This window comes from Cygnus atratus, chromosome 6 (assembly GCF_013377495.2).
Source record: "Cygnus atratus isolate AKBS03 ecotype Queensland, Australia chromosome 6, CAtr_DNAZoo_HiC_assembly, whole genome shotgun sequence".
Classification (NCBI taxonomy): domain Eukaryota; kingdom Metazoa; phylum Chordata; class Aves; order Anseriformes; family Anatidae; genus Cygnus; species Cygnus atratus.
Genome location: NC_066367.1, coordinates 11,522,506 through 11,548,528, shown reverse-complemented (window position 1 = coordinate 11,548,528; position 26,023 = coordinate 11,522,506). Strand labels below are relative to the sequence as shown.

At 65.3% G+C, this 26,023-nt stretch overlaps 2 protein-coding genes across 7 annotated transcripts in view; one reads left to right on the top strand and one right to left on the bottom strand.

Annotated features, from left to right (window-relative positions):
• Positions 1-399: 399 nt before the first annotated feature.
• SLC19A1 (solute carrier family 19 member 1) lies at positions 400-6,167 on the top strand. 4 transcript variants are annotated; one of them, XM_035570244.2, is made up of 6 exons: positions 400-567; positions 2,931-3,247; positions 3,856-4,603; positions 4,820-5,012; positions 5,128-5,269; positions 5,359-6,167. In XM_035570244.2, the coding sequence occupies exons 2-6, from the start codon at positions 3,014-3,016 to the stop codon at positions 5,521-5,523; spliced, it is 1,482 nt and encodes a 493-aa protein (XP_035426137.1). In that variant the 5' UTR covers positions 400-567; positions 2,931-3,013; the 3' UTR covers positions 5,524-6,167. The 4 variants fall into 4 exon arrangements, with proteins under 4 accessions (XP_035426137.1, XP_035426129.1, XP_035426146.1 ...); XM_035570253.2 differs by lacking the exon at positions 400-567 and adding an exon at positions 1,165-1,486; XM_035570262.2 differs by lacking the exon at positions 400-567 and adding an exon at positions 1,581-1,670.
• A 40-nt stretch (positions 6,168-6,207) lies between these two features.
• COL18A1 (collagen type XVIII alpha 1 chain) overlaps positions 6,208-26,023 on the bottom strand; it is a 33,207-nt gene continuing 13,391 nt past the window's right edge. Inside the window, exons 1-41 of one of the 3 annotated variants that reach the window (XM_050711664.1) lie at positions 23,562-24,186; positions 18,533-19,077; positions 16,275-16,355; positions 16,131-16,190; positions 15,915-16,053; positions 15,710-15,834; positions 15,586-15,612; positions 15,279-15,458; positions 15,144-15,170; positions 14,992-15,054; positions 14,815-14,901; positions 14,644-14,697; positions 14,421-14,570; positions 14,238-14,300; positions 13,997-14,041; positions 12,917-13,057; positions 12,763-12,834; positions 12,604-12,675; positions 12,454-12,516; positions 12,193-12,228; positions 12,026-12,115; positions 11,826-11,855; positions 11,704-11,730; positions 11,155-11,217; positions 10,992-11,066; positions 10,864-10,899; positions 10,720-10,773; positions 10,442-10,516; positions 10,146-10,217; positions 9,954-9,996; positions 9,766-9,828; positions 9,643-9,686; positions 9,431-9,544; positions 9,138-9,282; positions 8,987-9,060; positions 8,770-8,898; positions 8,646-8,681; positions 8,274-8,543; positions 7,991-8,188; positions 7,717-7,832; positions 6,208-7,453 (exon numbers count right to left, since the gene is read on the bottom strand). In XM_050711664.1, coding sequence (XP_050567621.1) covers positions 7,240-7,453; positions 7,717-7,832; positions 7,991-8,188; positions 8,274-8,543; positions 8,646-8,681; positions 8,770-8,898; positions 8,987-9,060; positions 9,138-9,282; positions 9,431-9,544; positions 9,643-9,686; positions 9,766-9,828; positions 9,954-9,996; positions 10,146-10,217; positions 10,442-10,516; positions 10,720-10,773; positions 10,864-10,899; positions 10,992-11,066; positions 11,155-11,217; positions 11,704-11,730; positions 11,826-11,855; positions 12,026-12,115; positions 12,193-12,228; positions 12,454-12,516; positions 12,604-12,675; positions 12,763-12,834; positions 12,917-13,057; positions 13,997-14,041; positions 14,238-14,300; positions 14,421-14,570; positions 14,644-14,697; positions 14,815-14,901; positions 14,992-15,054; positions 15,144-15,170; positions 15,279-15,458; positions 15,586-15,612; positions 15,710-15,834; positions 15,915-16,053; positions 16,131-16,190; positions 16,275-16,355; positions 18,533-19,077; positions 23,562-24,066 — 4,503 coding nt within the window. In that variant the 5' untranslated portion in view covers positions 24,067-24,186 and the 3' untranslated portion in view covers positions 6,208-7,239. Of the gene's footprint in view, positions 7,454-7,716; positions 7,833-7,990; positions 8,189-8,273; positions 8,544-8,645; positions 8,682-8,769; positions 8,899-8,986; positions 9,061-9,137; positions 9,283-9,430; positions 9,545-9,642; positions 9,687-9,765; positions 9,829-9,953; positions 9,997-10,145; positions 10,218-10,441; positions 10,517-10,719; positions 10,774-10,863; positions 10,900-10,991; positions 11,067-11,154; positions 11,218-11,703; positions 11,731-11,825; positions 11,856-12,025; positions 12,116-12,192; positions 12,229-12,453; positions 12,517-12,603; positions 12,676-12,762; positions 12,835-12,916; positions 13,058-13,996; positions 14,042-14,237; positions 14,301-14,420; positions 14,571-14,643; positions 14,698-14,814; positions 14,902-14,991; positions 15,055-15,143; positions 15,171-15,278; positions 15,459-15,585; positions 15,613-15,709; positions 15,835-15,914; positions 16,054-16,130; positions 16,191-16,274; positions 16,356-18,532; positions 19,078-23,561; positions 24,187-26,023 lie in introns of those variants that run through there. The other 2 variants (XM_050711666.1, XM_050711665.1) reach the window with 2 other exon arrangements.

The window sequence follows — 26,023 nt, the reverse complement described above, 5'->3', positions numbered from 1 at the left end:
CGTGCCTCCGGGCCCGGTGCAGGGCCATGGTTCGGTTCCTGCTGTGCTGACACCCGGGTCTCACCCCATTGATGCCCCTGGGGGCTGCTGGGGGCAGACACGTCCATGCCCCCGGCACCGTGCGGGCAGCAGCGCAGGCAGAGCTGTCCTGCAGGCTGGCAACGCAGGGGGCAACGTTTGGGAAATGCCCGTTTCTGGCTTTCTCCGGGTGATGCTGCCAGAGATGGGGCTTTGCACATAGCCCCGTTTATAGGGTCACCGGTATGCCATGACCAGCCCGGACGCCACGGCGGGTGGACGCCGCGGTCCGCGGACAGCGGTCGCTGGGGAGGGGACAGGGGAGCCCTGCCCTCCTGCTTCCTCCTCCTCTTCCTCTCGTCTCCTCCTCCCCTTCCTCCTGCCCTCTGCACCCTGGGGCTTGTAGTCCCCTCGCCGCCGCGCACATGGGGCGCGACTACATTTCCCGAGGGACCCCCAAATCCTCGTCCTCCTCTTCCTACTCCTCCTCCTCTCCCGCTCCGGCGGCAGCGGGCCGGCCCCGCCGCCCCGATGCCCGCCGCCCCGCAGGTACGGCCGGGCACCCCCATCGCCCTCCTCTCCCTCGCGCCCCCCAAATCCCCCCCGCTACCCGAAGTAGTCCCCCCTGCCCCGACGGAGCGCCCCAGAGGGGTTCCTTCGGCGGGGGCTTTTGGGGGAGCTTTCCCCTCTCCCCTTGCGCAGGTCCCCCCGGACCGTGCCCCCCGCGCCCCCCGTGTCCCCCGGCCAAGGTCACCGGGCGATGACTCCTGCCGGCCCTGCACCTGCGGGCAGAGCCGCTTGGCTCGGGGGAGGGCTCCGGGGGGCTGCTGGGGGTCCCCCGAGCCGGGAGCATCCCGCGGGGCCCCCTCGTGCGTGGCGCTGGGGGGATGGAGCCGGGGCTGGGGGCTGCGCGGAGCGGTGTCCGTGCGTCCTGCCATCGCGGGGACGGCGACACGGGTGTGAGCAGTCAGTGCAAGGGGACCAGCATCCTCCTGGATGGAGCTCAGCCCCTGCAAGGCGCACGGCGAGCACCTGCTCCCTGCGGGAAGCAGCCCCGCGGGGTGGGCAGCGGGTGCTGGAGGGGGTGGCCGGCCACATCGGCAGCCCAGCGCCGTGACGAGCCCGAGCCGGGGCAGAGTCCAGGCTGCCCGGGCGCTGGGGACGCAGGGCGGGCGCTGCGGGGGGTTTTGCCACTCGCCCCTTGCTCTCCGTGTCTCCGTCCCGCCATGCGTGGCGTGGCGCGGGCGCTGGAGGGCTGTGGGTGTTGGAGCACCGCGCTGCGAGCCCCAGCCCCGCTCCCTGGGCTCCGGGTGCCGGGTGGGCCTCAGGAAACACGCTGATCCCTTGAGGAATGTCAGGCGTGCTGGAGCAAGCGAGGGCTTGTCGTGCCGCCGGCTTAGTTTCCCTAATTCTGCGTCTGCTTGAGATTAACGGCGTACCCCGGGCTCCGCGTGTGCCTGTGTAAGAGGTAGGTAGGGGCTGTTTGCACAGCTGTGGGGTCTGGGCACGATGCTGAGTCACCAGCGCTGAAAACCCACAGGAACGCGACCGACGGGCGAGTCCTGGTGCCGACGTCGGGACCTCTCCAGCAGGGCAAGCCCAGGCCTCGCCGTGCAGGGCGGCACGGGCTGGGACGGGCTGCGGACCCGCGGGTATTTGGGGCCAGGGTGTTTGAGCAACCGCGATCGGTTGTTCCACAGTTCGCGGGTCATCGGGTTTGTAGATCTTGGTACGGTGGCATGTGGGTTTTTATCGCTCGACGAGTGCTGCCATTGAGGCATGGGAGGGAGGGAGAGGCGCTGTGAGGGCACCAGGGTGTGGGGCTGGCTCCGGCCGAGCACGACGTCTGCTGCGGGGGCGAGGAGGGGAAAGGAACCTCACCCCCCCCCCGGGTAGCTGCGGGCCCCTCTTCTTTTTCGGTTTTGCACATCCCCTCCCTTGTTTGGGTTTGAAAGGCCGGAAGGAAGGGGAACCACGGGTGTTCTTGGTGAAGATGAATAAGTAGCAAAATCCCACGTCTAGGAAGACAAAAGCAGGCAGGGAAAGGGCATTTTGGGGTCAGGGATGTTACAGGAGGAGAGTGGGGAGCTGTGGGGCCGCATGGGATGGAACGAGTGGGCTCGTTGGGGACAGCCTGGCTGGGAAAGCAGCTCCTGGATGTGCTTTCCAAAAACTTGGACGCTCATCCAGGGCCCTGCCTCCCCCAGCCCCATCCCGTGACTGCTAATCGGGCCTCCTGCTTTCCCACTGCCAGATTCAGGGATTTGAGCATTTAATCCTCCATCAGACCGTGAACCTCGTGACAGCCCCAGGGCATTTCTCGCTTCTCCCTGGCCGCTGCCGATGGATGGCCTGAGCATCGCACCCTGGCATGCCTGCAGGCACCGCGTGCGGCAGGGGAAGCCGCCTGCCTCTGGTGCCACGAAAGCCTCAGCTAACGTACAGCACGGGCAGCCCCGTGCTGGGCACATGTTAACTCAGTTATTTTGTGCTCGGCTGGGGCTGGCACTGCCCATTCTGTGCCTCTGAGCCTGGTGCTTGGCTGTCTTGCCCTCCCCAGCCCCTGGGAAAATGTGCTGAGCAGCTCGGCCCAAAGGGGAGCTTTGCTCTGGGGAGGGGGAAAACCCCCCCTGGCTTTAAAACAGGAGAGAAGGGAGGTGGCGTGGGTGCGGGAGGATGGGCAGCCCCACTGCAGAGCAGCACGACGCATGCATCCGTCAGATCTTTATGTGTGCTTTGAAAACACCGCCCGAACCGGAGGGCCTCCTTCTGCAAAAATAAAGGTTTTTTTTTGATCTCTGCGGGCTCCTGATGTTGCAAGAACATCTCCCGGGGCGAGAAGGTAGTGGTATTTATTTGCGTTACTATTACGGAGGAGTTTGATCCTGTGCCAAATGCTGCTCTCTCCCCAGAAGCTGCAGCAGCGTGTCCTTCGATGTGCCGAGGAGTGCCTGCGGCCGGAGAGGAGCAGCCTGGCGCGGCAGTGCCCACGTAGATGACAGTGTCGGGGCGAGAGCTGCCGTCCCACCGCAGCGCTGCCCGGGCCGCCACCGCCATGCCCAAGCAGGATGACGGCAAGAAGCTGCCCTCGGAGATGGCGCCGGACCAGCGCTGGAAGCTGCAGGTCTTCTACCTGTGCTTCTACGGGTTCATGACGCAGATCCGGCCCGGGGAGAGCTTCATCACCCCCTACCTGCTGGGGCCCAACAAGAACTTCACACGGGAGGAGGTGAGTTGTGCTTCTCCCCCCAGCGCACCCCGTTTTGGCCATGGGCACCCAGGGGCCAGCCAGAGCATCCCCCCACCTGACTGGGGTGCCGAGGACATCCCACGGCAGCTCTCAGCCCCGTGATCGAGCAGTGCTGGTGGAGAGCAGGGTGGCTGAATGCCCAGTGGTACAGGGTTGGGTGGCTGCTCTCCCCCCTGCACGCCTGGAGAGTGCTTTTTGGGGTGCAAGGAGCTTGGCAGGGCAGGAGCCGGGGCACTGCTGGGCTGGGTGTCCCCCCCACCGTGCCAGCAGGGGGTGGGGGGGACCCCAAGATGCATGGCCAGGGAGGGGGCAGCGCCGGGGCCTCTGGCAGCGAGGGGGTTAGGCGAGGATCCCCCCTGCCAAGCAGTGCTGGCCCCACTCCCAGCCGCCGTGGGAACGCCATGTTCCTGGCGCAGCAGGGGACCGGGGCTCAGCCCGGCCCCTGGCCGAGTGCACAGGGGCCAAATTCCTCCCGAGGAGGGGTCCCAGCCCCACACTCCTCCTCTGGGCTGGTGGCACCCACCGGGGCCACGTCTCCTGCCCGGTGGCGCTGCGCCCCGCACTCAGCCTCCCTCCGCGCTCCGCAGGTGACCAACGTGATCACGCCGGTGCTGAGCTACTCCTACATGGCGGTGCTGGTGCCCATCTTCCTGCTGACAGACTACCTGCGCTACAAGCCGGTGCTGGTGCTGCAGAGCCTGAGCCACATCTCCATCTGGCTGCTGCTGGTGCTGGGCACCTCCGTCCTGGCCATGCAGCTGATGGAGTTCTTCTACGGCGTCACCATGGCCGCCCGCATTGCCTACTCCTCCTACATCTTCTCCCTCGTCGCCCCGTCCCGCTACCAGCGCATGGCCAGCTACTCCCGCTCCGCCGTCCTCCTGGGCGTCTTCACCAGCTCAGTGCTGGGGCAGCTCTGCGTCACGCTGGGCGGCGTCCCCTTCCTCACCCTCAACTATGTCTCCCTGGGCTTCGTCACCTTCGGCCTCCTCCTCACCCTCTTCCTGGAGCGGCCCAAGCGCAGCCTCTTCTTCAACCGGCCCGAGGCGGCCTGCGACGGGGCTGCGCCCACCGAGCTGGACAAGATGGCCGGGGGGGACGGCGGCAGGGCGGCGGGGGGCTGGCAGGAGATGGTGCTGTGCCGCATGCTGCGGGAGGTGTGCGCCCTGGCCAGGCAGTCCCAGCTCCAGCTCTGGTCCTGCTGGTGGGTCTTCAACTCGGCCGGCTACTACCTGGTGATGTACTACGTGCAGATCCTCTGGAACGAGATCTACCCGGCCAGGGACAACCGCCGGGTGTACAACGGCGGGGTGGACGCCGCCTCCACGCTGCTGGGTACGCTGTCCTCTTGGGGATACTGGGGCCGGGGGGGACGTGGGGTGGGAGCACCTCCATCCTGCTGCATGCCCTGGGGAAGGCGGTCTTAACACTGCTTTACGCAGTGCCGTATCAGGGAGGTGGCAGCGGTAGGCTTGAGGGCATGACGCAGGAGCAGCATCCTGTGGGGGTGGGAGTTCATGGTGTCCCCTGTGCGTGTCCCCCACCCCCCAGGGGCCATCGCCTCCTTTGTGGCCGGCCACGTGAAGATCCGCTGGGCGCTGTGGTCGGCGCTGGTGATCGGGTTGGTGACGGCCGTCCAGGCGGGGCTGCTGATGCTCATGAACACCACCAGCAACATCTGGCTGTGCTACGCTGCCTACGTCCTCTTCCGTGGCTCCTACCAGTTCCTGGTGCCCATCGCCATGTGCGTGGTACCCCGACCCCTCCTGGGAGGGTTTTGGGGTGCGTGGGGGGCCGGCTCTTGCTGCCATCCCCCACTGGTGGCTGGGCCAGCGCTCACCGCCCTCCCCATCTCCCAGTTTCCAGATTGCTACCTCCCTTTCCAAAGAGCTCTGCGCGCTCGTCTTTGGGGTCAACACCTTCTTTGGCACTGTGCTGAAGACCATCATCACCATCATCGTGGCCGACAAGAGGGGCTTGGGCCTCTCCGTGCATCCCCAGGTAGGGCACCGAGGAGGGCAGGGGTCCCATGGCACGGGAGGAGGGGCGCAGGAGGCGCGGGGCTCGCTGCAGGCACCACTCTCTTGCAGTTCTACGTGTACTTCGGCTACTTCACGCTGCTGGCAGCAGCCTACCTGATAGTGGCCATCGGTGTGGGCATCCAGCACAGCCGCCACGCGCAGCCACCGGAGCCAGTCCCCGCCACAGCTCCGGTGCAGGAGAAGAGCCCAGAGGCAGACGCCACGGAAGCCTGAGTGTCAGCACCCAGCCGGGCAGGACGGACGGAGAGATGGATGGACGGGCTCCCTTGGCATGGCGCCTGGCCCTGGTGGCGGGTCGTGGCTCGGTAAATGAGTGTCACCACCACCAGCGTGTGCTTTGCCTCCCACCACGCTGGTGGTCCTGAGGATGCAGGGACCCACCTTCTGCCCCAGCTACTCCGTGGGGCCGGGGGCTGTGCTCCTGCCCCGAACTGGGTGCAGAGGAGGATGCTGGCGTGGCACAGAGCCAGCAACCAGCCCCGAGGCTTGTTCTTCCCACCCCTTTTTGAGGCTGACACGGCCTCAAACACGACCGGAGCAGAGGCAGGGTGCCCAGGGCAGCACCACCAGGTACCACGCGAGGGGAGCGGTGGGGGCCCAGGGGGTCCCGGCCACTGGCTCCCCATCGTCCTGCAGAGCTGTGTGGAGCCAGGCTACAAGAGGATAACGTTTCTTTATTCAGTGCCTTTAGAAAATGGTTTATGGGACACAACGGACAAAAATATAAAGATCCACAGGCTTTAAATTGCATTAATTACACAAAATACAGTAGACTGTAAGAAATAGAGGCCGTGTGACTCGCACAGCTTTTATGGTAATAATTTCCATACAATAATATAAAGCTAGTTACAGATTTATCTTTTTTTTCCTTTCTTTCTTTCTTTTTTTTTTTTTTTTAGCACCTTGGATTTGCCCACACCAATGCAAACTGGCTTTGCTCCGCCTCAGCCACCCCGGGTGCAACACCGGTGGCCTGGCGGGTGCTCGCGGTGTTTGGCCTCGGTACCACATGTGGTCAACACGCACACACACGCAAACGCATGTAAACACATGCCAAGGGCACGCCGGGCTGCCCCGCTCCTGCCCCAGCTGGGGGGCTGCCCCATTGCCCCGTGCACCCCCCCGGTCCCTGCTGACCTGTGCCGAAAGCCGGAGGCACACGGGGCAGGGGTACGGGCACAGCCAGGGGTCCCAAGGGTGCACGGAGGGGATGGGACCCTGGCCCTGTGCAGGGGTGGCAGTAAGGGAGGGGGCCCGGAGGGGAGCTTTGGGGTAGATACTGGGGACCAGACCCCCAGGGTTCACCTCGTGCCCGGTGAGGAATGGGCGATAGAGGTGAGGATGATGAGGTGCAGGGCTGCCTGGGAAGGTCCTTACCAGGGGAGGACGGAGACTGCAGAAGAAGAGCCGCTGGGGAGCTGCACCACTGCCAGGGGACAGCCCCTCGCCTGGGGAGGGGACGTCTGGGGTCCTCCCTGGGCTGGCAGGAGATGCCACAGCTCCGGCAATGCAGCTCCTTGGTGAGGACGGTGTGGGGCTGGGCCCCCGCCCCAGGCTTCCCAGCAAGGCACACAGCATGGCATCTCCGAAACCTCCCTACAGTGTATCCTCCCCACCCAGCCTCCCTGAAAAGAGCATCTGAGCAGGGAGGAGCAGTGGGCGGTTGACACAAGGATACAGCTGCAGTGGTTAAACACAAGGGGTTAGAAGAGAAGTGGTGTACGAGAGGAGGAAGAGGAGGAAGGCAGCCAGCCCACAGCTGCCCTGATCAGCGGGGTGGAGGCGAGCGCCTGCCGGGCCGGGGCAGCAGCGATGGCGATACTCTTTGGCTTTAGGTCTGGGGGGAGAAGAAACCCAGTGGGGCAAAGGCAGGAGCGTGGCGGGGAGCAGACCCTCCCCGGGGAGGCGTGCAGCGCTCGGTGAGCGGGGTCATTTTTTGGCAGCGGTCATGAAGCTGTTCTCGATGCAGAGGACGATGAAGGCATGCTGGCAGCTGCTGGCCGCCTGCTCCAGGAGCTTGCCCGAGCTCAGTGAGGAGGCCTGCCCGCTGGTGCTGCGCTCCTCCGTCCGCCATGCCTCGCAGTAGCTCTCGGGCAGGCGCCGGCCCTTGGCGTCTGAGCCATGCCAGACGCTCTTCTGCGGCCTGGAAGGCAGAGGGGGGGTGAGGCTGCCGCAGCAGGAGCTGGTCCCGAGCCTCAGAGCCGGGACCCCAGCCGGTCCCCGTGGAGATGGACGCAGTGGGATGTGGCACGGGGTGCCCGGTGCCCAGGGATGGCCGCACTGGGATGCAGCATGTGGTACCCGGTGCCTGCTCTGAACCCGTCCCCTCTGCCTCCCTGCCTGCCTGCCTGCAGCAGGTCATGGCCACATCCCGCGCCCTGTCAGGAGCCCCATCCCTGCACTCACCATGCCGAATCCCGCAGGACGTCCCGGCCATCGAAGGAGAGGATGCGGGCATCAGCCCGCAGCGGGGCCTCGCTGCCGGTGAAGAGAGCCTCCCAGTTACTGAAGAGCACCTCGTCCTGGGGGGCAGAAATGGGGGTCAACCCATCCCGGGACCTCCGCAGCCCCAAGCCCTGGCTCCCAGCAGCCCCATGACGGGATGCTCTGTGGTGCCACGTAGGACGGACATGGCACAGGGGATGTGGCGAGGGGCTTCGGCAAGGGGTCGGGGCTGTACCCGGAGATTAACGATGGGCACGGTGGCACGGTCAGCCCTGCGCACGATGCTGTACAGGTCCTGCAGGCGGGAGGAGAGGAAGGCGCGGAAGGTGCCGGCCAGCCCGACCTGCCGGGCTTGCTGGAAGCACTGGAAGTCAGCGCCCCGGATGCCACGCATGCCGCCGCTCAGCGGCGTGTTCAGGGCCACCAGGTGCAGCTGCAAAGGGGACAAGCAGGCATGAGGGACACCACGTCCAGTCCCATCACCTCCCAGCCCGGGGCGTGGGACCGGCAGCACTCACAGCAGGCTGGAAATCCTGGTGCACGTGGGCGGCCACAGGGGCCGGATCCGGCCGGCGCTGGACGTAGTAGCTGTTGAGGAGCTCGTGCTGCTGCAGCAGGGGCGGCTGGGGCAGGCGGTGCTGGTTGGCCAACACTTCGTCCCCGCGCCACGACCGGGCGGTGGGCGGGGGGCTGTGGTTGCGCAGGGGGTGCAGGGGCCCGCGGGGCTGGAGGGGGTGCTGGGACCCCCCGTAGTGGACGCTGGGCGGCTTGTCGTACACCTCATTGTCCTGGGGTGGGATGGAGGGAGGAAGGGAGGGAGCGCTCAGGGGCTGTGCTGCCCCCAGACCCCAGCACGGGGGATGTGGCGGGGACAGGGATGGGGGACTCACCAGTGCCGAGCTGGGGACCAGGGTATGCTCCTCCAGCTGCAAGGACACGGCACATGAGCGCACAGCCGCCACGCAAGCGCCCAAGCATCCCCCCGAACACGGTGCCACCCGTCCCCCGACTCACCAGGACCCTGCGGAAGCCCCCGCGCAGGCGGACATAGAGCTCCTGCCGGTCAGCCAGGAAGACGAGCCCCCCCTCGGGCAGCTCATGCGCAGCGCTCAGCATGGCCTGGTACGTGGGCAGGGCGCGCAGCTGCGGGCACAGCGCGCCGGGCGCTCAGATGGCTCGGATGGCCAGCCCCTGCGTGGTGCCACCCGCCCCAACCAGAGCCCCCACTCACCCCCAGGGACGTCCCGCTGGTGCCCGGGGGTCCGGGGGGCCCCGGCGGTCCGGGGGGGCCAGGGATGCTGATAGCTGGGGGGAAGAGAGGTGAGATGGGGATGGGCTGCCCCAACGTGGGCCGTGGGCAGGGGCGCGGGGAAGGCACTCACCTGGTCTGTGGGGGCCTGGGAAGGAGGGTGGCCCGGGGGGGCCGGGAGGGCCAGGAGGGCCCTGCCGCCCCTCGTATCCGATGCCGGGGGGTCCCTGCGGTCCTGGAGGCCCCGGTGGCCCAACGATGCTGTCCCCCTTGGGACCCTAGGTGGTGCGAGAGAGCATCCCTGAAGCAAAGCAGCCGGGGGTGCCGCCCCCACAGCGCAGTACCCAGAGCCTCGCTGCTCCCTGTGCCATGGGGCACTCACCAGCATGGTGTAGGGCACTCACTGGCAGGATGTGGGGTACTCACCGGCAGACCCGGGTAGCCCTGGGGCCCTGGTGGCCCCATGACACTGGGGCCATACAGTGCGGTGCTGCCCGGCTCGCCCTTCTCACCCTTGGGACCTGCCTCCCCCTTGTCACCCTGTGGGACAGCATGTCCTTAGGACGAGTGGCCGGGGAGCACCCCACAGCCCCGAATGGCTGGGGACCCCTGCAGCGGGCACGGGGAGAAGGCCTTACCCGCAGGCTGGCGCTGAAGCGGCTCAGGTCGTAGGGGAACTGGCCTGGGGAGACAGAGAACAGCGGCGGTAAGGGCACGAGCCGCCTGCCGCCCGCCTCTGCCCGGGGGGATGTGTCACTCACCTGGGGGCCCTGGGGCACCCATGTCTCCTTTCTCTCCCTTTTGCCCTGGGAACTGGTGGAAACCTGCCAAGAGCACAAGGGCGATGCCGTCTCAGAGGCGCAGCGTCAAGGCCACTGCCCTGACAGAGGGACCCTTTGGTGGGGTCCCCGGGCCGCTGGGAGGTGCTGGGGTGCAGACACCCCCTTACCCGGGAAGGCCGGCAGTGCAGGACGGCTGGCATCACTGAAAGCCTGTGGGGATGCAGAGAAAGCAGCTTCAGGGACAGCCACCTCCCTGCCAGCATGTCCCCTCCATGTGACAACGGGATGGAGGTGGCGAGCACCGAGCCCACAGCACGGTGAGCCGGTCCCCGCCGTGAGGTTACAGTGGCACTACTCACATTGTTGCTGCCATAGACTATGCTGCCAGGAGGCCCAGGAGGGCCGGGGGGACCTGGGGGACCAGGGGGACCCTGGGGGAGGAAAGAAGACACATCAGGGTCCTGCAAAGCAGGCAGTGCGACAGGTCCCCGCACAGGGCTGTGGCTGTGCCCTGGGGCACCCAGCAGCCCAGCAGGGGCAGGGACAGCGGCTCAGGCATGCGTGTGCCCATTGCTGGAGGGACACAGGCCCCCAGCCAGCCTCTCGGTCCCCTCTCCCCCCACCACACCCCCTGTGCCAGGCCAGCCGCGCTCACCCGCAGGCCCAGCATGCCGCCGATGTCTGCCGGGTCGCCCTTCTCGCCCTTCAGCCCATTCATGCCGGGACGCCCCTGCGGACGAGCAGCGAAACATCAGCCTTGACCCTGTCCCTGTCCTGGGGTCACTGGTGCCCCTGCCCTCGAGGTGCTTCCTTCTGAGCCCACCACCCCCTGCAGACATGCCGGGGAGCGGGCTGGGGGTGTTTTGGGGGTGACCGAGGTAGAGGAGGTGGTGGCCCAGAGGCAGAGACAAACAAACCAGGAGCGGGTCTTACGGGTCTGCCCGGAAAGCCAATTTCTCCCTTCAGCCCTGCTCGTCCGTGGGGGCCCTGGAGAGAGAGAAGATGGGAGCGTTCAGAGCTGCGGGAGGAGCCCCTTCCCTCCCACGGGACACGAGGAGGACGGTGGTGCTGACTTACAGACGGGCCCATCGGTCCCTGCAGCCCTGGCTCCCCCTGTGGACAGCAGACGGGGAATTATTGCACCAGGAGCACCCGGCACTGCGCTGTGGCACAGGATGCGCCCGGCCCCTCAGCAGCACACCCACCTTCTCTCCTTTCACATTAGCGGCAACGATGGTCCCGTCTGGGCTAATGATGACGCCGGGCTCTCCCTTCTCTCCCTGCAAGAAAGCCGGAGGCACAAGGGGAGACAGGTGAACTGGCACCAATGCCAGGGCTCAAGAGGGGTGGGGGAATGCAAACCATTACCTTCAGCCCTGGGGAGCCCTGCAAGCCAGGCGAGCCCTGGTCCCCTTTTGGTCCCACCGGGCCCTGCATGGAGAAGCACGGGGCATCAGCCACCAGAAGCAGACCCGACCCAGCGACGGCTGTTTCTGCCCCGCCACCTCCACGCCTGCCTCCCCCCTAACGCTGGAGCTCAGCCCGGGGCGCACGGTGGGGCTCGGCTTGGCTCTGGGACCGCCACACCAAAAAGCGTGGCAGGATTGATAACCAGAGGTTTGGAACAAATGCCTGGAGCGTCTCTCCCTGGCAAGGAGGGCTGGCCAGGCTCGTGCCAGCAGGCTGGCAGCCATCAGTTCCTCACAGTGCCCTCAAGCTCGCAAGAATTTTGGCTCTCAGCTTCTCTGCTCGCTGACAGTTTCCCTCTGGCACGGCCTATTTTCATTCATCTGCCCTATTCCCCGAGGGGCGAGTTGGGTGGATGCTTTCCCGACCGTTCCTCTGGATGCTTGCCCCCAGCCCCAGCTGGCCCCCGGGGGCTGCCCCACTGCTGGCCCTGGTGTCCCCCCAACTCACCGGGAAGCCGGCGTGGCCTGGTCTGCCCTGCGGGGGGAACAGACACAGGTGAGAACAGGCAGCAGCTTTCCAGCCGCGGAGCCCTCCCAGCACCGCGGGCAGCAGGGAGGTGAGGTACCTACCTCTGGGCCCGGCAGAGCCGCCAAAGACCTCTGGAAAAACAGTCAAAATGTTTTTTTAATGAGACCTTTGCTCTGGAGCCCAGCCTGCAGCACGGGCAGAGCTGCAGGAGAAGTCCCCCTAGTTTTATTTCTGCACAACGGGCGCTGGGTAACCCCCTCCTCCCCAGCGTTAGCTGCCCCCAGGCGTGGGAATGACTTACGTCTTCACCCGAGATGTAGACGACCTGTCCGGGGGGGCCAGGCAGGCCGGGGGGACCGGGCAGCCCCACTCCATCTTGGCCTCGCTCGCCCTGGAAAACGCAAGGGTCAGCGTGCCGGCTGCCACCGACCAGCCCCATCGGCAGCGCGGCACCAAGCCCGCACCTACCTTCTCACCGGGGCTGCCTCTGTCGCCTTTGGGTCCCTGCAAGGAGAAGGGAGCGTGGGTGAGCTTCCCGAGAGGCGGCGCCTTCGGGGGATGGGGTGCGCTGTGGCAATGCCCGCCAGCTGATGGGGACGGGGCTGGGAGCAGCACAAGCATCCCTCGCGTGTGGTGGGCACCGAGCAGAGCAGCAGCTGAAGGCATGGGGGGTTTTGGCTGCTGGGAGCGGAGATCTACATGGAGATGGGGCCGGGGGCATGCTCCTACCTGCGGTCCAGGGAAGCCCTCCAGGCCAGGGCGGCCATCCACGCCAGGCATGCCAGCGTCCCCCTGGAAAAAGCATCGGGACAGGGCGAGATGCAGGCACAGCACCCCCCCTGGCATCCCCAAACATCCCCCCCGGCATCCCGCTCCTACCTTCGGTCCCGGCAAACCAGGCTGCCCGGGGCTGCCGACCTCCCCCTTGATCCCCGGCAGTCCTGGCACGCCCTGCAGGACACACGGACAAGGGGACGTGAGCATGCAGCGCCCAGCGGGGTTGGAAGGGAGGGAAGGGGCGCGACAGCCCCAAGTTACCTGAGGTCCGTCGGGCCCGCGCGGTCCAGGGGAGCCGGCGGCGAGCGGCAGCCCCGAGCCCTCCATGTCGGCCTGGGGCAGGAGAAGGGGCTGAGCCGTGCCTGTCCCCCTCCTCCCACCCTGCGCCTTTCCCCTGAACACTCCTGGCACTTACAAATCCAGCCTCGTACGCCGGCCCCGGTGGCCCCGGTGGGCCAGGGGGGCCTGGCTGCCCTCGGGGTCCGATGGGCCCGGGAAGGCCAGCTAACCCCATCTCTCCTGGGGCGCCTGCTGGCCCCGTGTCTCCCTTGCTGCCCTGCAAAGGGGAAAGAAGAGGAGGGTGTGGATGGGAGCCCGCAGAGCCATCCCCACGCAGCCATCCCTCAGCCTGGCAGCCCAGCCAACACCCCAGGTCCCTCTGCAATGTGCACGGTGGCCACCAGAGGCTCGTCTAAATTCATAAATGTTTTTTTACTTTTTTTTTTTTTTCTTTTTCCCTCCATGCTGCCCCAACAGCAGGGTGAACTCAGCACCGAGCTGGGACACTCGCATGCACCCTTGCATTGTGTTATGGGTCTCTAAGCAGTCTGCTCAGCCCTCGCCCCTATCTCCCACCCCGTCTACGCTCTCAATGCCGGTGAGCTCCCAGCACCGAGGCACGTTAAACCGTGTGTAATTAACAGCACGTGTAATTAACAGTTTGGCTGCAGGGCTGTGGTGGGCAAGGGGCAGCCTGGCCCTGCAGGGAGGGGATGGCAAGTGTGTGTCTCCCCGCTGTGCCACCTGCCTGCTGTTACCTCGACCCTCGCCTCTCCCAGAGGTGGGGATGTGGAGTGGAAAGAAAGAAGCTGGAGCAGGCAGGAGGGGAGAGGAGGTGGTTTGCTCTGGTTAGAGGTGAGAAGGGGAGTGGGTACAGAGAGAAAAGAGATGTGCAGAAGACAGGGTGTTTCTGAACAGGGTGCAGGCACCCACTGGCTCCTTTCAGGGCCACCCTCGTGTTTGAAGGCAGAAAAACATCCCTGTTGCATACTGCCTGTGTGGGCACTTTCCCGTCCCAGTGTGCCAGGCCCACAGGCATCCCTCTGGCCCATGGCACCACTTGGGCAGCAGCACCCTGCGCCCTCAAGCCCCGGCACCGTTCTGCTCTGAGAAGAGCCCACATGCCCGCGGCCCCCACATCTGTGCAAGGGCTGCCCCCAGCACAGCATCCCTGCAAAGGGACCCCTCCGAGAGGAGCCAGCCCTGGGCATGGTACCTTGGGTCCTGGTGCTCCGGGGAGGCCGAGGTCACCCACGTCACCCTGGGGAGGAGGAGAAGAGGGTGTGAAGGGGAGCAAGTTGGCGATCCCCAGCCCGGGGCTTGCTGGGTCTGGAGGGAGCCGGGGCCTCCGGAGATGCGCCAGGGGACGGAGCAGCAGCTGCTACAGGTCCCCAGGGTGCTGGCTGCCCCAGGAGGGAGCAGAGACATCCTGGGTGCACGGGATGGAGGACACTCACCCGCTCTCCTTTGGGCCCTGGTGGCCCAGGCATCCCGTCTTTTCCAGGAGGACCTTGAGGACCCTGCAAGATGCCCAGGAGGTGGCTTCAGCGTGGGGGAACGCTGTGGTGCTGGCAGGCACGGAGCTATTGCCACCACAGGGTGGCCCTGGGATGGCTCCCCCTTGGCCACCCCACTCCTACCTCTGGCCCCGGGGACCCGGGGACCCCATCTCTGCCGGGCAGCCCCGGTGGTCCTGGCAGGTCTGTGCTGTTCATCCCAAACCGTCCTGGCTCCCCTGGCAAGCCGGGCACACCAGGGGGCCCCGGCGGACCGGGTGGCCCTCGCGGGCCCTGTAAGAGAAGAAGGAGATGATGGCCAAAGGCGTCCCTTGCTCCCTGCCCGGAGGCGGGGTCCCACACTCACCCTCACGGTCTCCAGGTCACTGCCAAACCCGGAGCCCTCCATGTCGATGAATGTCTGGGGGAGAAGCGCAAGGGAAACACTGGGACCAGGGTGCCCAGCGGAGCACGGGTGCTGCCCCAAGGCATCCCCATGCCATGCCCCACAGCCGCCCCATGTCCCGGGGGCACCTACCAGCCTGTCCTGCTTGAAGGAGGGTCCCGGTGGTCCGGGGGGACCTGGCAGTCCTGGGGGGCCCCTTGGCCCCACACCGGGGTCACCCTGGGATGGAGGAGAGAGTGTGGTTTGCAAGCACAGCCTGGCCACCTGCTACAGCATGGGCACAGTCACAGCACCGTCACGGTCACTCACCTTCTCCCCCTTCAGCCCGGGCTCTCCTGGTGTCCCGGGGAACCCCTGGGGCCCCATCACGCCCTGCAAAGGGGGGCAGAGGTTGGGCGTCAGCAGGTGGCGAGGTGCAGGGGCGGCCATCCCATGCAGCACCCCTCTGCCCCCCTACTTACGGGTTTGCCATCCTCGCCGGGATCGCCCTAGGGATGGCAAAGAGGAGAGATCAGTGAGGTATGCCGGGGAAAAGGGGGAGCAGCCCCATCCCTGCACGCAGGAGAGGGGCTGCCTGAGCTAGGGTCTCAACTCACGGGCTCGCCGTCCCTGCCAGGGGCCCCTTCCTTCCCTGGCAGCCCTGGGGGGCCGGTGGGGCCAGGGGGGCCGGTGACTGGCTCCAGCACTGCGCCATCGGTGTGCCGCGAGGGGGGGCCGGGCTCACCGGGCTCGCCTTTCTGGCCCTTGGAGCCAGGATAGCCAAAGCCAGCGCTGCCCTGGGGAGAAGAGGGAAAGGCGTCCGCCCGTGCCCAGCAGCACGGCCCCTCTGCCCCCCAGGGCTCACAGCCGGCACGGGGACAGCTTCGCCCTGCGGCACTGCCCAGCTCCCCCAGCGATGCTCACCTTGATGCCCAGTTCACCTTTTTGCCCCTGCGGGAGAGAAACGGAGACGGATGGGTGTCAAACGTGGACATGTGGCTGCAAACCAGCGGGAGAGGCAGCCCCCAACAGCACCTCTGTCACCCACCTTCTCGCCCTTGGTGCTGCCCATCCCCAAGACGCCACCGGTCCCCGAGTCCCCTTTCAGGCCACGTTCACCTTTCTCCCCTTTTTCTCCTTTGGGGCCAGCGCCTGTGGACACAGGAGAGGGACCTGGATGCTCTGGGTGCTGACACCGCTGGGGACAGCCACCCTCCTGTGTCTCCACTGCCGCTGCGGTGCCCCAGCGTTACCTCCCGCAGGGACCCGCAGCCTCTCCTCCGCTCTGGTCCTCTCCGCCTGCTGTGGGGAACCTGCGCCACTCCTCGACCCGCTGTCCGCTGCCACGGGTGGGGAGGTGACGGGGACAGCATCCACCAGCCCCGGGACACCCTGTGCCGGCGACAAGGGGACACCAGCTTTGAGCCTTGCCAACCAGCACGTTGCCGCTGAGCGCAACGCCAACTCACCCCGTCCTTCCCCGAGGGCTGGCGCCTGTCCTCTGCCCCGCTGCCAAAATCTCCAGATGCCTGCGTTTGCCCGGGGAGAGACAGAGCGGGTCAGCCTGCCGGATGGGGTAGGATCCCCCGAGGCTGTGGCCACCCAACGCTCACCTCGGCGTCGTCCTCCTCCTCCTCGCACTGGTGCTCGGCTGCCCGCGGGTCCCCTCGGAGCTTCAGGTCAGCAATCACACCCTGCAAGACACCGTTGTGGACCAACATGGGGTCCTGCTGCCCTGCCACCACCCTACAGAGCCATCATGTCCCCAGCAGAGGTGGGACACGCCGGCTGCGGCTGGCCATCCCCCCATGCTGCAGGATACAGCACCTCTGCACACGACCTCGCCCCCAGCCCCTCGCACCCCAGCCCCGTGCTGCCGGCAGGGCTCAGCTCCCTGCTGCGGACTCCGATCCATGGGAAAAAGCCCTCCAGCACTAGGAGGTCACAGCCGGGCCCTGGGCAGCTGTACAGCAAGGCTTTTACGGGGAGTTTTTGGATGTGCTCCTCGCTTCCACATCGCCGGAGCACTGCCCACCCCAGCCGGCCTTGCTGCCTTGCCTCTCCCCAGCCAGGGATGACAGCCAGCCCCAGGCCGCCGCCGTCTGATTTTGTATTTCTTAGGCTAATCCCCACTTCCTTACCATTTATTTGGGTTTTGGAATCGTCGTGAGCATTCAGACCCCTTATTTACACAACAAACCTCCACAAACTCCTCCCTAAGGACGTCACCTCCAGAGAAGCCCCCAGAGCTGAGCTACCCATGCCGCCAGGGGGGCACCATCCCCATCCTGACCCAGGAGGGTGCGTGGGCACTGGCCGGACCCTGCAGCTCTGCAGGGCCACGAGGCAAAGCCCAGGTCCTCGCTGCTGGGACGGGATGTGGGGATGCTCTGAGCCCAGCAGGGCAGCAGGGAGAAAACCACCCCGCCAGGGGCCGTGCTGGGAGGCGAGGTCGGAGAGGAGCGGTGCCTCGTCTCTGGGCGAGACACCTAAAATAACACCGGGGCTTGCTGGCAAGCACAGCGTGCCGTGTCCGGGAAAGAGACACGCTCAGGAAGCACGAGGTGTTTAAGAAAACAAGAACCGTGGGCAGTCGCGGTGCAGCCAGCCTGCCTGCTATCCATCTATGAATAAAAATACAGAGAACTATAACCAGCTCCCAAGCAAACAGCCCCCTTTTGGGCTCTGAGCTCTTCCTGGGGCTGCCCGGCTCTGTCCCAAGTTTCCTCCCCACCAAGCACCAGCACCAAGCCTGCACTATGCTAAATGCACTACTCCAGGCTGGCCCTTCCGGGCGCTGGCCTCTTCTCTGGCATCCCGCTGTGGCCAAGCCCTCCATCTGCAGGATTTATTCGGCCCTGTCGGTGGCAGGAGCGCGGGCTGGGCGTCATGAGGCAGTCAGATGCCCCGCAGACACCCCGGGGGCCGGCGAGGCCTCAGCCTCAGCCTCCCCTTCCTTGGGGCTGGCAGGGGGGCCGCTCTGCAGGCTGCCTCCTCCCCGAGGCAGAAACATCACCTGCTAGGAAGGCACGAGTGTGCTCTGTTCTGGATTTTTCTTCCGCACCCGCCTCCCAAATCCTCCAAACCTCCTCCAGCTTGGAGACGATTTCTTCCACGGCCACAGCTTGGCCCTCCCAGCAGGTTAAAGAGCAGGAGGTTGCTCTAGAGACCCCTCGGGGGCCGAGTTGAGCCACTGGTCCCCAGCCCATCAATTATTAATCCCTGCCTGGGGACCTTTCCACAGCCTCCCTGCCCGACACGGTTTAATGGCTCCGAGGCCCCGGCGGTGCCAGTCGTGAGCCAAGGCAATGGTTAAGCTCAGGAGTGCAGTCCTCAGCTTTCCTCCCCCCAAGAGCTGTGGGGGATTTCCATGTCAGATGCATTTTCCCCACACTTTCCGTAAATCTTATCTAACACGCAAGCTGTGCTCAAATCGCAGTCCGAGCTATCACCTTCCCTCCCGGCTCTCAAACCTCTTCCTGCAGATACCGCCCAAAGCCGGCCAGCAAAGATATGCTCCAGCCCAGACATTTTTTCCAGCTAAGAGAGACCATTTCACCAGCCCAGCTAGCAGGCACCAAAGCAGATGGGTATTTTTAGCAAAGTGGAGGCTCAGAGATACTCTGTGCGCTGCTGGAAAAGCCATGGGCCATGGTGGATGCCACGGTGCAGCCCCATCGCCTTCTGCCTTGGGAGCTTTGCCCTGGGGAGGCCCAGGGACATAAAGCTGGTAGCTTCTTAAGCCAGCCCTTCTTGCCAAGCTTCCTCACGACACACGTCGACTGGTTCACAGTGTGGGCAAAGAGGCTGGTGTCACGTCCAGCTGCCCTTCTCCTTGGGAGCTGCAGGTTGGGGTGACCCAAGGCCTTACCTGGTATTTATCTGGGTCAGCCCCCCCAGCCTGAGCAACGAAGAGCCCGGAGCCTTCTTCCAGCTCCATCTCATCCGGGGAGCGCTCGAAGCGGACCCGCTCGTACTCCTCGCAGTCCAGGTAGAGGACAACTTCGTCCTCCTCCACGCTGATGGCGAAGCGCGTCCACTGGTTGAGCAGCGTGGGCACGGTGAAGGTGGCCGCCGCGTAGGAGCTCTGCGAGCCCGGCTCTGTGTAGTAGAAGATGATCTGCTGCTTGCCCGCGTGCAGGTCCGAGAGCTTGACGCCCACGTAGATGATGCTCTGCAAGGAGTCCGTGATGGCAAAGAGCACGCCAGCCCGGGGGGTGGTGGGCTGGATGTGGAAGAGGAGAGAGAAGTCCCGGTAGAAGGGGCTGGGCAGGTGGTACCGAGCCACCTGGCCCGTGTTGGCATTGGGTCCAAAGACATAGCCGGGGTTGTTGTCGGGGCCGTAGATTTTGAGGATCTCCTCTGGCGGGGGGTCTCCGATCAGCTCCAGGAGGCTGACCTCGGTGCTCAGGTTCTCTGCAAGAGGAGGGAGAGGAGACGGTGACAACCAGCACAGCGAGGACACGCACCCTTGGCAGGTCCCCCCCCTCCCCAGCACCTTTGGGGACACCGCACGGGGCCACCCGCTCCTCCTTGGGAAGGCAGCGCGCTCTCACGGGGCTGCTGCTCCGCAACCCGCTGGAAATGAGGGAGGAAAGCGACACGCAGGCTCTGCTTTGCATCTCAGCTGCTGAGCCTAAAAGTCCCATCCAGCCAAAAGGAAACTCGCTGGTGAACTTTCGGGATATTTCGTGCCCTTTCCAATTAATTGCTACTTCACTTTTCTTGTCTTGCAGAGATGACCCCAACACTCATGGTCTCCAGAGGAACGTTTTGATGCTTTCCCCAGCAGCTAACCCTGCTCCTGGCGCCATTCCCTGGACGGATTCAGCTTCCCAAAGCAAGCGGGGATCTTCCCGAGGGAGGGAGAGGAATTGCTGTCCAGATGGACAACCTTGTCCCTGGATGGGGTGGTGCCAGGGCATGGGCAGCACATCCGTACGGATCAACCCACGGACCGGGACGTGCATCGTAACGGAGCAGGGGGGTTCTGGGGAGCAGGGAGGGAGCCGGCATCTTCCCGTGCACCCCGGAGCTGCAAACTGGATGCAGCAGCAGTGCTCCTCAAGCTGCTCCCCCAGCACCATCAGGGTGCAGCTCCCAAAACGTGTCCCAGTCCCTGCTGCTGGCTCTCCGGCTGCACAGTATCCCTCAGGTCTGATAAAATCAAAGCGATCGTGCACGTGCGGCCACACGCCCGTGCCCACGCATGCCCGTGCCTGCTCCAGGGTCACGGCCACCCCCACATGGCCCTGTCCCTGCAGGGTCACCGCGGCTGGGAACAATCCCAGCCCTCCCCTTGCACTGCCTGGGAAAGCTGCCGGGCCGACGCGCACCCCGCCGGCTTCCCAGCTGATCTCAATTTCCAGCTCGCCTCCTGCCCCGGCTCGTTTTCTCAAGGCACTTTGGGGAGTTCTGGTCAGGACGGTCTCTCCTACCAGGCGCAGCTGAACATCTGGCTGCGCGAGCCAGCCCTCTGGATGCAAACTCCTGTTGTTTTGGCAGCACGCACATCCTCATCGCCCACACAACGGGCGCTGGATTCCTCCCTTCCTATGTCAACCTCTCGGGCCGGTGCCAACTTGATGCGAGCGAGCATGCTGCACGCCGGTGATGTTTAACTCCAGATTTCCCAGGAGTGAGAAAAATCTGACAGCTGCTCCCAGGTGCACGTCCCCATTTCGGGCTTGCCACTACCACGGCGGCCACCCGCACTCCAAAATGGCCGAGGGCTGCGGTATGGGACCTGCTCCAAGCTGCCAGCCAGGACGGGGATTTTGTCCCCTTCTCTAGCCAGGGACACAAGGGGCCTCTGCAAGAAGCTGAGGCAATTCAGTGTTCCTACTTCCCCATGTTGAGCACAGGCAGGGGATATCGGGGCAGAGGCGTGCACAGGAGGCCGGGAACCTCCACCCTGCTCTGGAGCCAAGTATTTTCCTCCAGAGCTCTTTGAAAAATAAAAAGATATTAAAAAAAAAAAAAAAAAGGAAAGAAATCAGCCCAGCCCTGCCCAGCCTGGAAGGAAAACATGTCCTTTGGGATGGTGGGAGGAGATGAATACCTGGGTTTCTCTTCCAAAGCCTGCGGGCACCTGTGCAAGCGGAGCATCCCCAGCCTCCCATGGCTGCCAAGCCAGGACGCCAGGGCTGACTGGCCCTGCTGGAGGGAGATTAGAAACGCCCGTTTTCGAGGCAGGGGCATGTTTTCTCTCTGCCAACCCCAAAAAGCATGAGTCCTGTGGATGGCAGCCACCCTCAAGTTGCTCCACGCAGGCACGAGGAAAGCCGCTCCCGTGGCGCTGGCCACCCCTGCGTGCGTACGGAGCAGCCCCGGCGCCGAGAGACGCCGCCAGGATGCAGGGACTGCACTTATCTCGGGTTGGAGGAAGCCAAATTCAGAAGAGCTTTAAGCTAAGAGGAAATTAGAGCTTCCTCCCGGGGGTCTGCACGGGCTCGCAGGGGTGTAGGAGCCATTGCTGCAATTTTGCCATGCAGACAGCCCATCCTCTGCCTTGGGGCTCGAGGTGTGGGGGGGGAAAGGCTGAAAGAGGCTTTTGTTAGCAAGGCAACTTTCAAGCGTGTTTCCCTTGGTATTTCAGCCATCTCTGGGATACCCCCTCCTCTCTAAACGTGCCACTTGTGCCCTGGCTGGGAGACGACACGAGGAAGCTTCCCAAAGAAAACAGGGTCGCGCCTTGCCCACGTGCAACGTGCGAGCAAGCCCACGGCCAGGGAGCACGCGCCCAGGTCCCGTCCCACTGCGCGCGTGGCATGGGGACAGTCCCTCGGCCAGCAGGACAGCACTCGCCCCCCAGCCTGAGCGTGGGGCTCCCCAGCACCGCCGCCTGCAATGAGACATTGTGCTCGCCCTGGCCACGGGAAGTGCTGCAGCCAGAAGCCAGACACGGCACCGTGACCCTGCCTGCGGGCTGGTGCCGTCGGGTGCCCGCTGGTTGCCCCAAATTCCCAACAGTGGGGAGGCAGGGAAATCCCCCAGACGCAGCTCCATCTCAACCCCAAACCTGCGTGCCTTTTCCAGAGCGATTCCTGGAGAGCCCAAACACTGCACCCTCCGTCCTGTGGAGGACTGCCAGCACCCACGGCGGGCTGCAGAGCCGGCGACACGTCTCTCCCATGGCCCGGCTGGGTGCCAAAGGCTGCCGGACGCCACTGCAGTTGCTGGTGGCGCTGGCACAGGATCATACAGGGATGCGTCGGGCTACAGTGACCGAGCTTTGGGTCCCGTAGCCCTTGGAAGGGCCCCAGGGATGCTCCAAGCCGCTCTTCGCCTGCGCCGCCTCCATCCCTGCTCCCCCATCGTGCAGCATCCCACAGACAGAGCCGCTTTGACAGCCCGGGGAGCCACCAAGGCCACGTGTGCGTCCCTTGTGCCCAGACCCCTCTGCCTTGGCCGCCCCTGGACGTCACCCGAGGGCACAGGGGTCTGGCTGGGAACACAGCCTCATTCAGCAGAGCTGTGAGGGGTGGTAGGGGGGGCTTTCATCTCTGACTGATCCCTGCCCCGAGGGGTGCTTCTGACCTCCCCCCGTGAGCAGCCCCAAGCTGCCACCCTTGGCTTCTCCCCCCGCAGAAGGAGGCCTAAGCTTCTGGCCAAGTTACACACAGCTCGAAACCACTTTGTAGTGAAAATAGGACACAAAGCACCTCTCGTGCCTTCTGAGCAGGGGGGATCAAACATTAGCCGTGGGTAAATCATTAACCCCAAAGCGAAGGTGCTGGGGCAGCTGCAGGAGAGCGGGGCAAGCATGCGAAGGTGTGTACGTGGGGTCACAGCCCCAGCCCCCGCTGGGAGCGATGCCCTGGTGTTCCCTTCCCCAGGTCACCTTGAAGCCCCCGTGGTGAGCTCCGCAGCCACCCTGCATGGAGGACCAGCCCGAGGACAGGGCAGGGATGCTCAGCTTTGCAAGAGAAGCCAACACCCAAGAGCTGGAAGAGCCGAGGCTGGGTGGAAGGAGGCTTTGGCCAGGGGTCTCCGCAGCCTCCCGCAGAGACGAGGCAGTTGCATCCCTTGGCGCACGGGAAAGCCAGGCGTGGCTGGCCCGGTGGGGCGTGGGGAGGACAGACACACAGACAGAGATCGCCCAGCCACATTACCTGCAGACACATTAATAAAGACACAAGAATACCCTCCGTCCTCCTCGGGGAGAGAGTCACAAGGCAGAGGCAGGCGCCCGCCGGCAGAGTGCATCCAGCACAGGTCTCTGACGGCCTCGCAGAAGCCCTGGCACGGCGGGGGGGTTACGGGGACAGAGGCGCTACACCCAGGGACCAGGAGCAAGCAGAGGAACCACTCCAAGTAGCGGTGGCACCGAGACTCAAGCAGCCCCTCCCACTCATGCAAAGCAGCCCGAATTTCCGCCTCGCTGCCGTGGCTGAGATAATTCGGCAATCTGACATGGTCGGTGCCCAGCACGGTGCAGAAGGGCAGGTTGGCCGGGAGGGGCAGGCAGCGCCCGGCCGCTGGCATCAGTCCGGGAAAGGAGGAAGCGAGACCCTCGCCGCCACCGCCAGCGAGCCGCAGGGTGGAGGTTAGTAAATCAAAGTGGGGAGCACCAGCGGTGTCAGCAGGACGAGAATCCACACCGCCAGCTGCCCTCTGTTGGGGCGCAGAAGGGCTCCGGCTCCCATCTGCACCGACCAGCGCCAGCCCCCCACCACCGGTGCCTTGGCTGCTGCCGTGCTTTGGGTCCCTGCCACCCAGCGGGGCGGCGCTTGGAGCGGCAGGGGACGGCCCGGGGGCCACCGAGGGTCCCCCGCCCCACGTGCCGGCGCGGTCTGCAGCACGTGGCGTGGGCGATGCTCCGTCTCTCGTGGGGTCCGGGGCTGGCGCCGCCTGCTCGCGGGCACCGTCACCTGGTGAGAAAGGGAAAGGAGCACTACCTGGGCGGGCAGCCACCGGCTTCTGCAGGGACACCCGTGTCCCCTCCGTCTGCCGGGGCGGCTCCGTCGCATCGGGGTGCCCCGTCCCTGCGGGACGCGGGGCCTCGGCGGGGACGTGGGCGGACGGCGTGCTGCTGGGGGGAGCGGCCGTCCACGCGACGCTCGTCGGCGCCGTGATGCCCGCAGAGCTCCTGTCCCACTGCTCGGTGCCGTCCGCGCTCTCCTGGCCCGTGGGCACTGCCGTGCTGGGGTCCTGCTCCTGGTGCTGCTGCGTGGTGGCCGGGCCCCCCGCCGCAGGGTCACGCTGCTGTGCTGCCGTCCCTGGGGGCGTGCTCGGGGTGGGCGATGCCTCTGCCAGCTGGGACGCGGTGGCTCCAGTGCTGGGTGCCACAGGGGTTCCCGTGGTTTTCGAGCTGCCCCAAATCCAGTCCAGGAGCTGTGCCTCGGAGGAGGAGAAGCAGCAGGAAGCCAGCAGCAGCAAAAGCCCCAGGCGGTGTGGAGCCATGGGGAAGGGAAATCGAGCCCAGTTGCTTCGCGAAGAGAAACAGAGGGGCTGGGGGAAGGAGAGGAGGGCAGAGGCAGGAGTTCAGCCCCGGTGAGGCGCCCGCAGTGCTCACATCGGTCTCTCCTCCCCAGCGCCGAGCCTTCAAACCGGAGCAGAAGGAGGAGTGGCTGTGCTGCTGGCCACGCCAAGCCCTCCTCTGCCGAGCGCCAGCCTCCCTTGCAGTGGGCACGTCCCCCCGGGGGCACAAGGCCGGGCCGGGGACCCACCTGAGCCCCCAGACACGTCTGGGAGCCGAGCCAGTGGTGGATGCGAGCTCCTTGCGCTCCCTGCCCCGCATCAGCCAGCTGCTGCTGCTCCCCGCCGTTAACTCCTTCCCACCCAAAGGAAGGAGGAGGAAAAAATCCAGATTTCCCCTGGATGGAAATGCAACAAGTCCCCGGAGCAGCAAGTGCTTTCGAGACGCTTTCCCCGATCAGTTTCGCTGCCAGGACCCCCCAGGTGCCACGGCGGGACAGCGAGCGAGCAGGGCTCTGGGGGAGAGCAGCCGGGCCCCCCCCAAGCATCATGCGCCAGCCCCGTCTCGAAGCCAGGACATGTGAGCAATCGTAGCCTCCAGTGCTGGGGTTTTGCCGAAGCCAGTTGCGAAAGCCTCTGCTGAGCAGCTCAGCCTCGGAGCCAGCTGGGGACACGGCCGCTCCGCGCGTCCCCAAGCCCTCCATGACCAGGAGGTGCTGGAAAAGCATGCAGACTAAGGCTCAGATGTCTGTTAGCTTCACGCAACGCTTCCCACGCTACGTTTTGGGGCGATACGGGCGAGTTTTCCCATTAAAGTGCTAGCTGGCAGGGGAACCATGCCGCGCTAACACGCTTGCCCCAAAACTGATGTTGTTACACGAGCGCTTTGTGGAACAGCTCTCCCCCGCCACGGAGCAGCCTGCAACCAATGTCACGCATTTTTTGCCTGCATTTTTTGCCTTTACGCCCAGGTTTCCGCGTGCCCCCCCCCGCGAGGGGGGAGCTCCCTGCAGCTCCTGCCAGCACCGCCTGCCTCGTCGTGTCCCAACAGGACAGGGCCCCGCTGCGCTTCCTGAGGCCGCTCCACCCCAGGACGAACCCGTGCGCCCGTGCCCCCCCGCGGGAGCAGCACGTTTGCCCGTCTGCTGGGGACGCTTTGCAGGGGGACAAATCCCAGGCGCTGCCTCCCTGCAGCAAGTGCATCGCTTCGGGAGCAGCGTGGAGGGGATTTCGCAGGCGTGTTGCTAGGCCAGGGGGTCCCCCTCCGCCCAGCGATGACAAGCACTCGGACGAAACCCGTGCAAAAGTACCGCAGCAAACAGGGCTTTGCACCGCAGCCAAGCAAGGCTGGTCCAGGTCAGGGAAGGCCAGACCTGGGTCCAGGTCCTGGACACAAAGCCTTTTCCTTTCCAGCGTTGCCCAACATACCCGGGGATCCAGGAGGAGAGGGCACTGCAGAGGGGGACAGCCGTGACGGGCTCATTCCTGGCCGCCCAGATGGACAGACGGACAGCAAAGCTGTTCCCTGGACGGAGCCCAAATCCCTTTCTCACGCTGGTGAGTCAGGGCCGGGGGATGCCGGGTGCTGCCGCCCTCCTCCCACCCCTGCGGGAAGGACGTGTGGAAATGCCAGGCTCAGCAGCCTTTCTGCCCCAGCCTCGCAGGGGCCCAACGCAGAGGCGGTCGGCGAGGAAAAGCCCCGGAATCCGTGCTGGGCTGTGCAGAGAAACAGCCCTTTTAGGCTCCTCGACAATGGAGGGATTCAGTTTTGCCACAAAGGGGTTGTTGACGGGCCGCGGGCGCAGCCGAGGAATGCACCGCGCACGCCGCCCCGCGCAGGGGGGATACGGGCTCCATTTCCCACAGCCTCTCCCCCAAAGCAGGGGGCAGGAGCGGAGGGCAGGAGCAACGCTCTGGAGATGCGCAGCAGGCAGAACGCCGG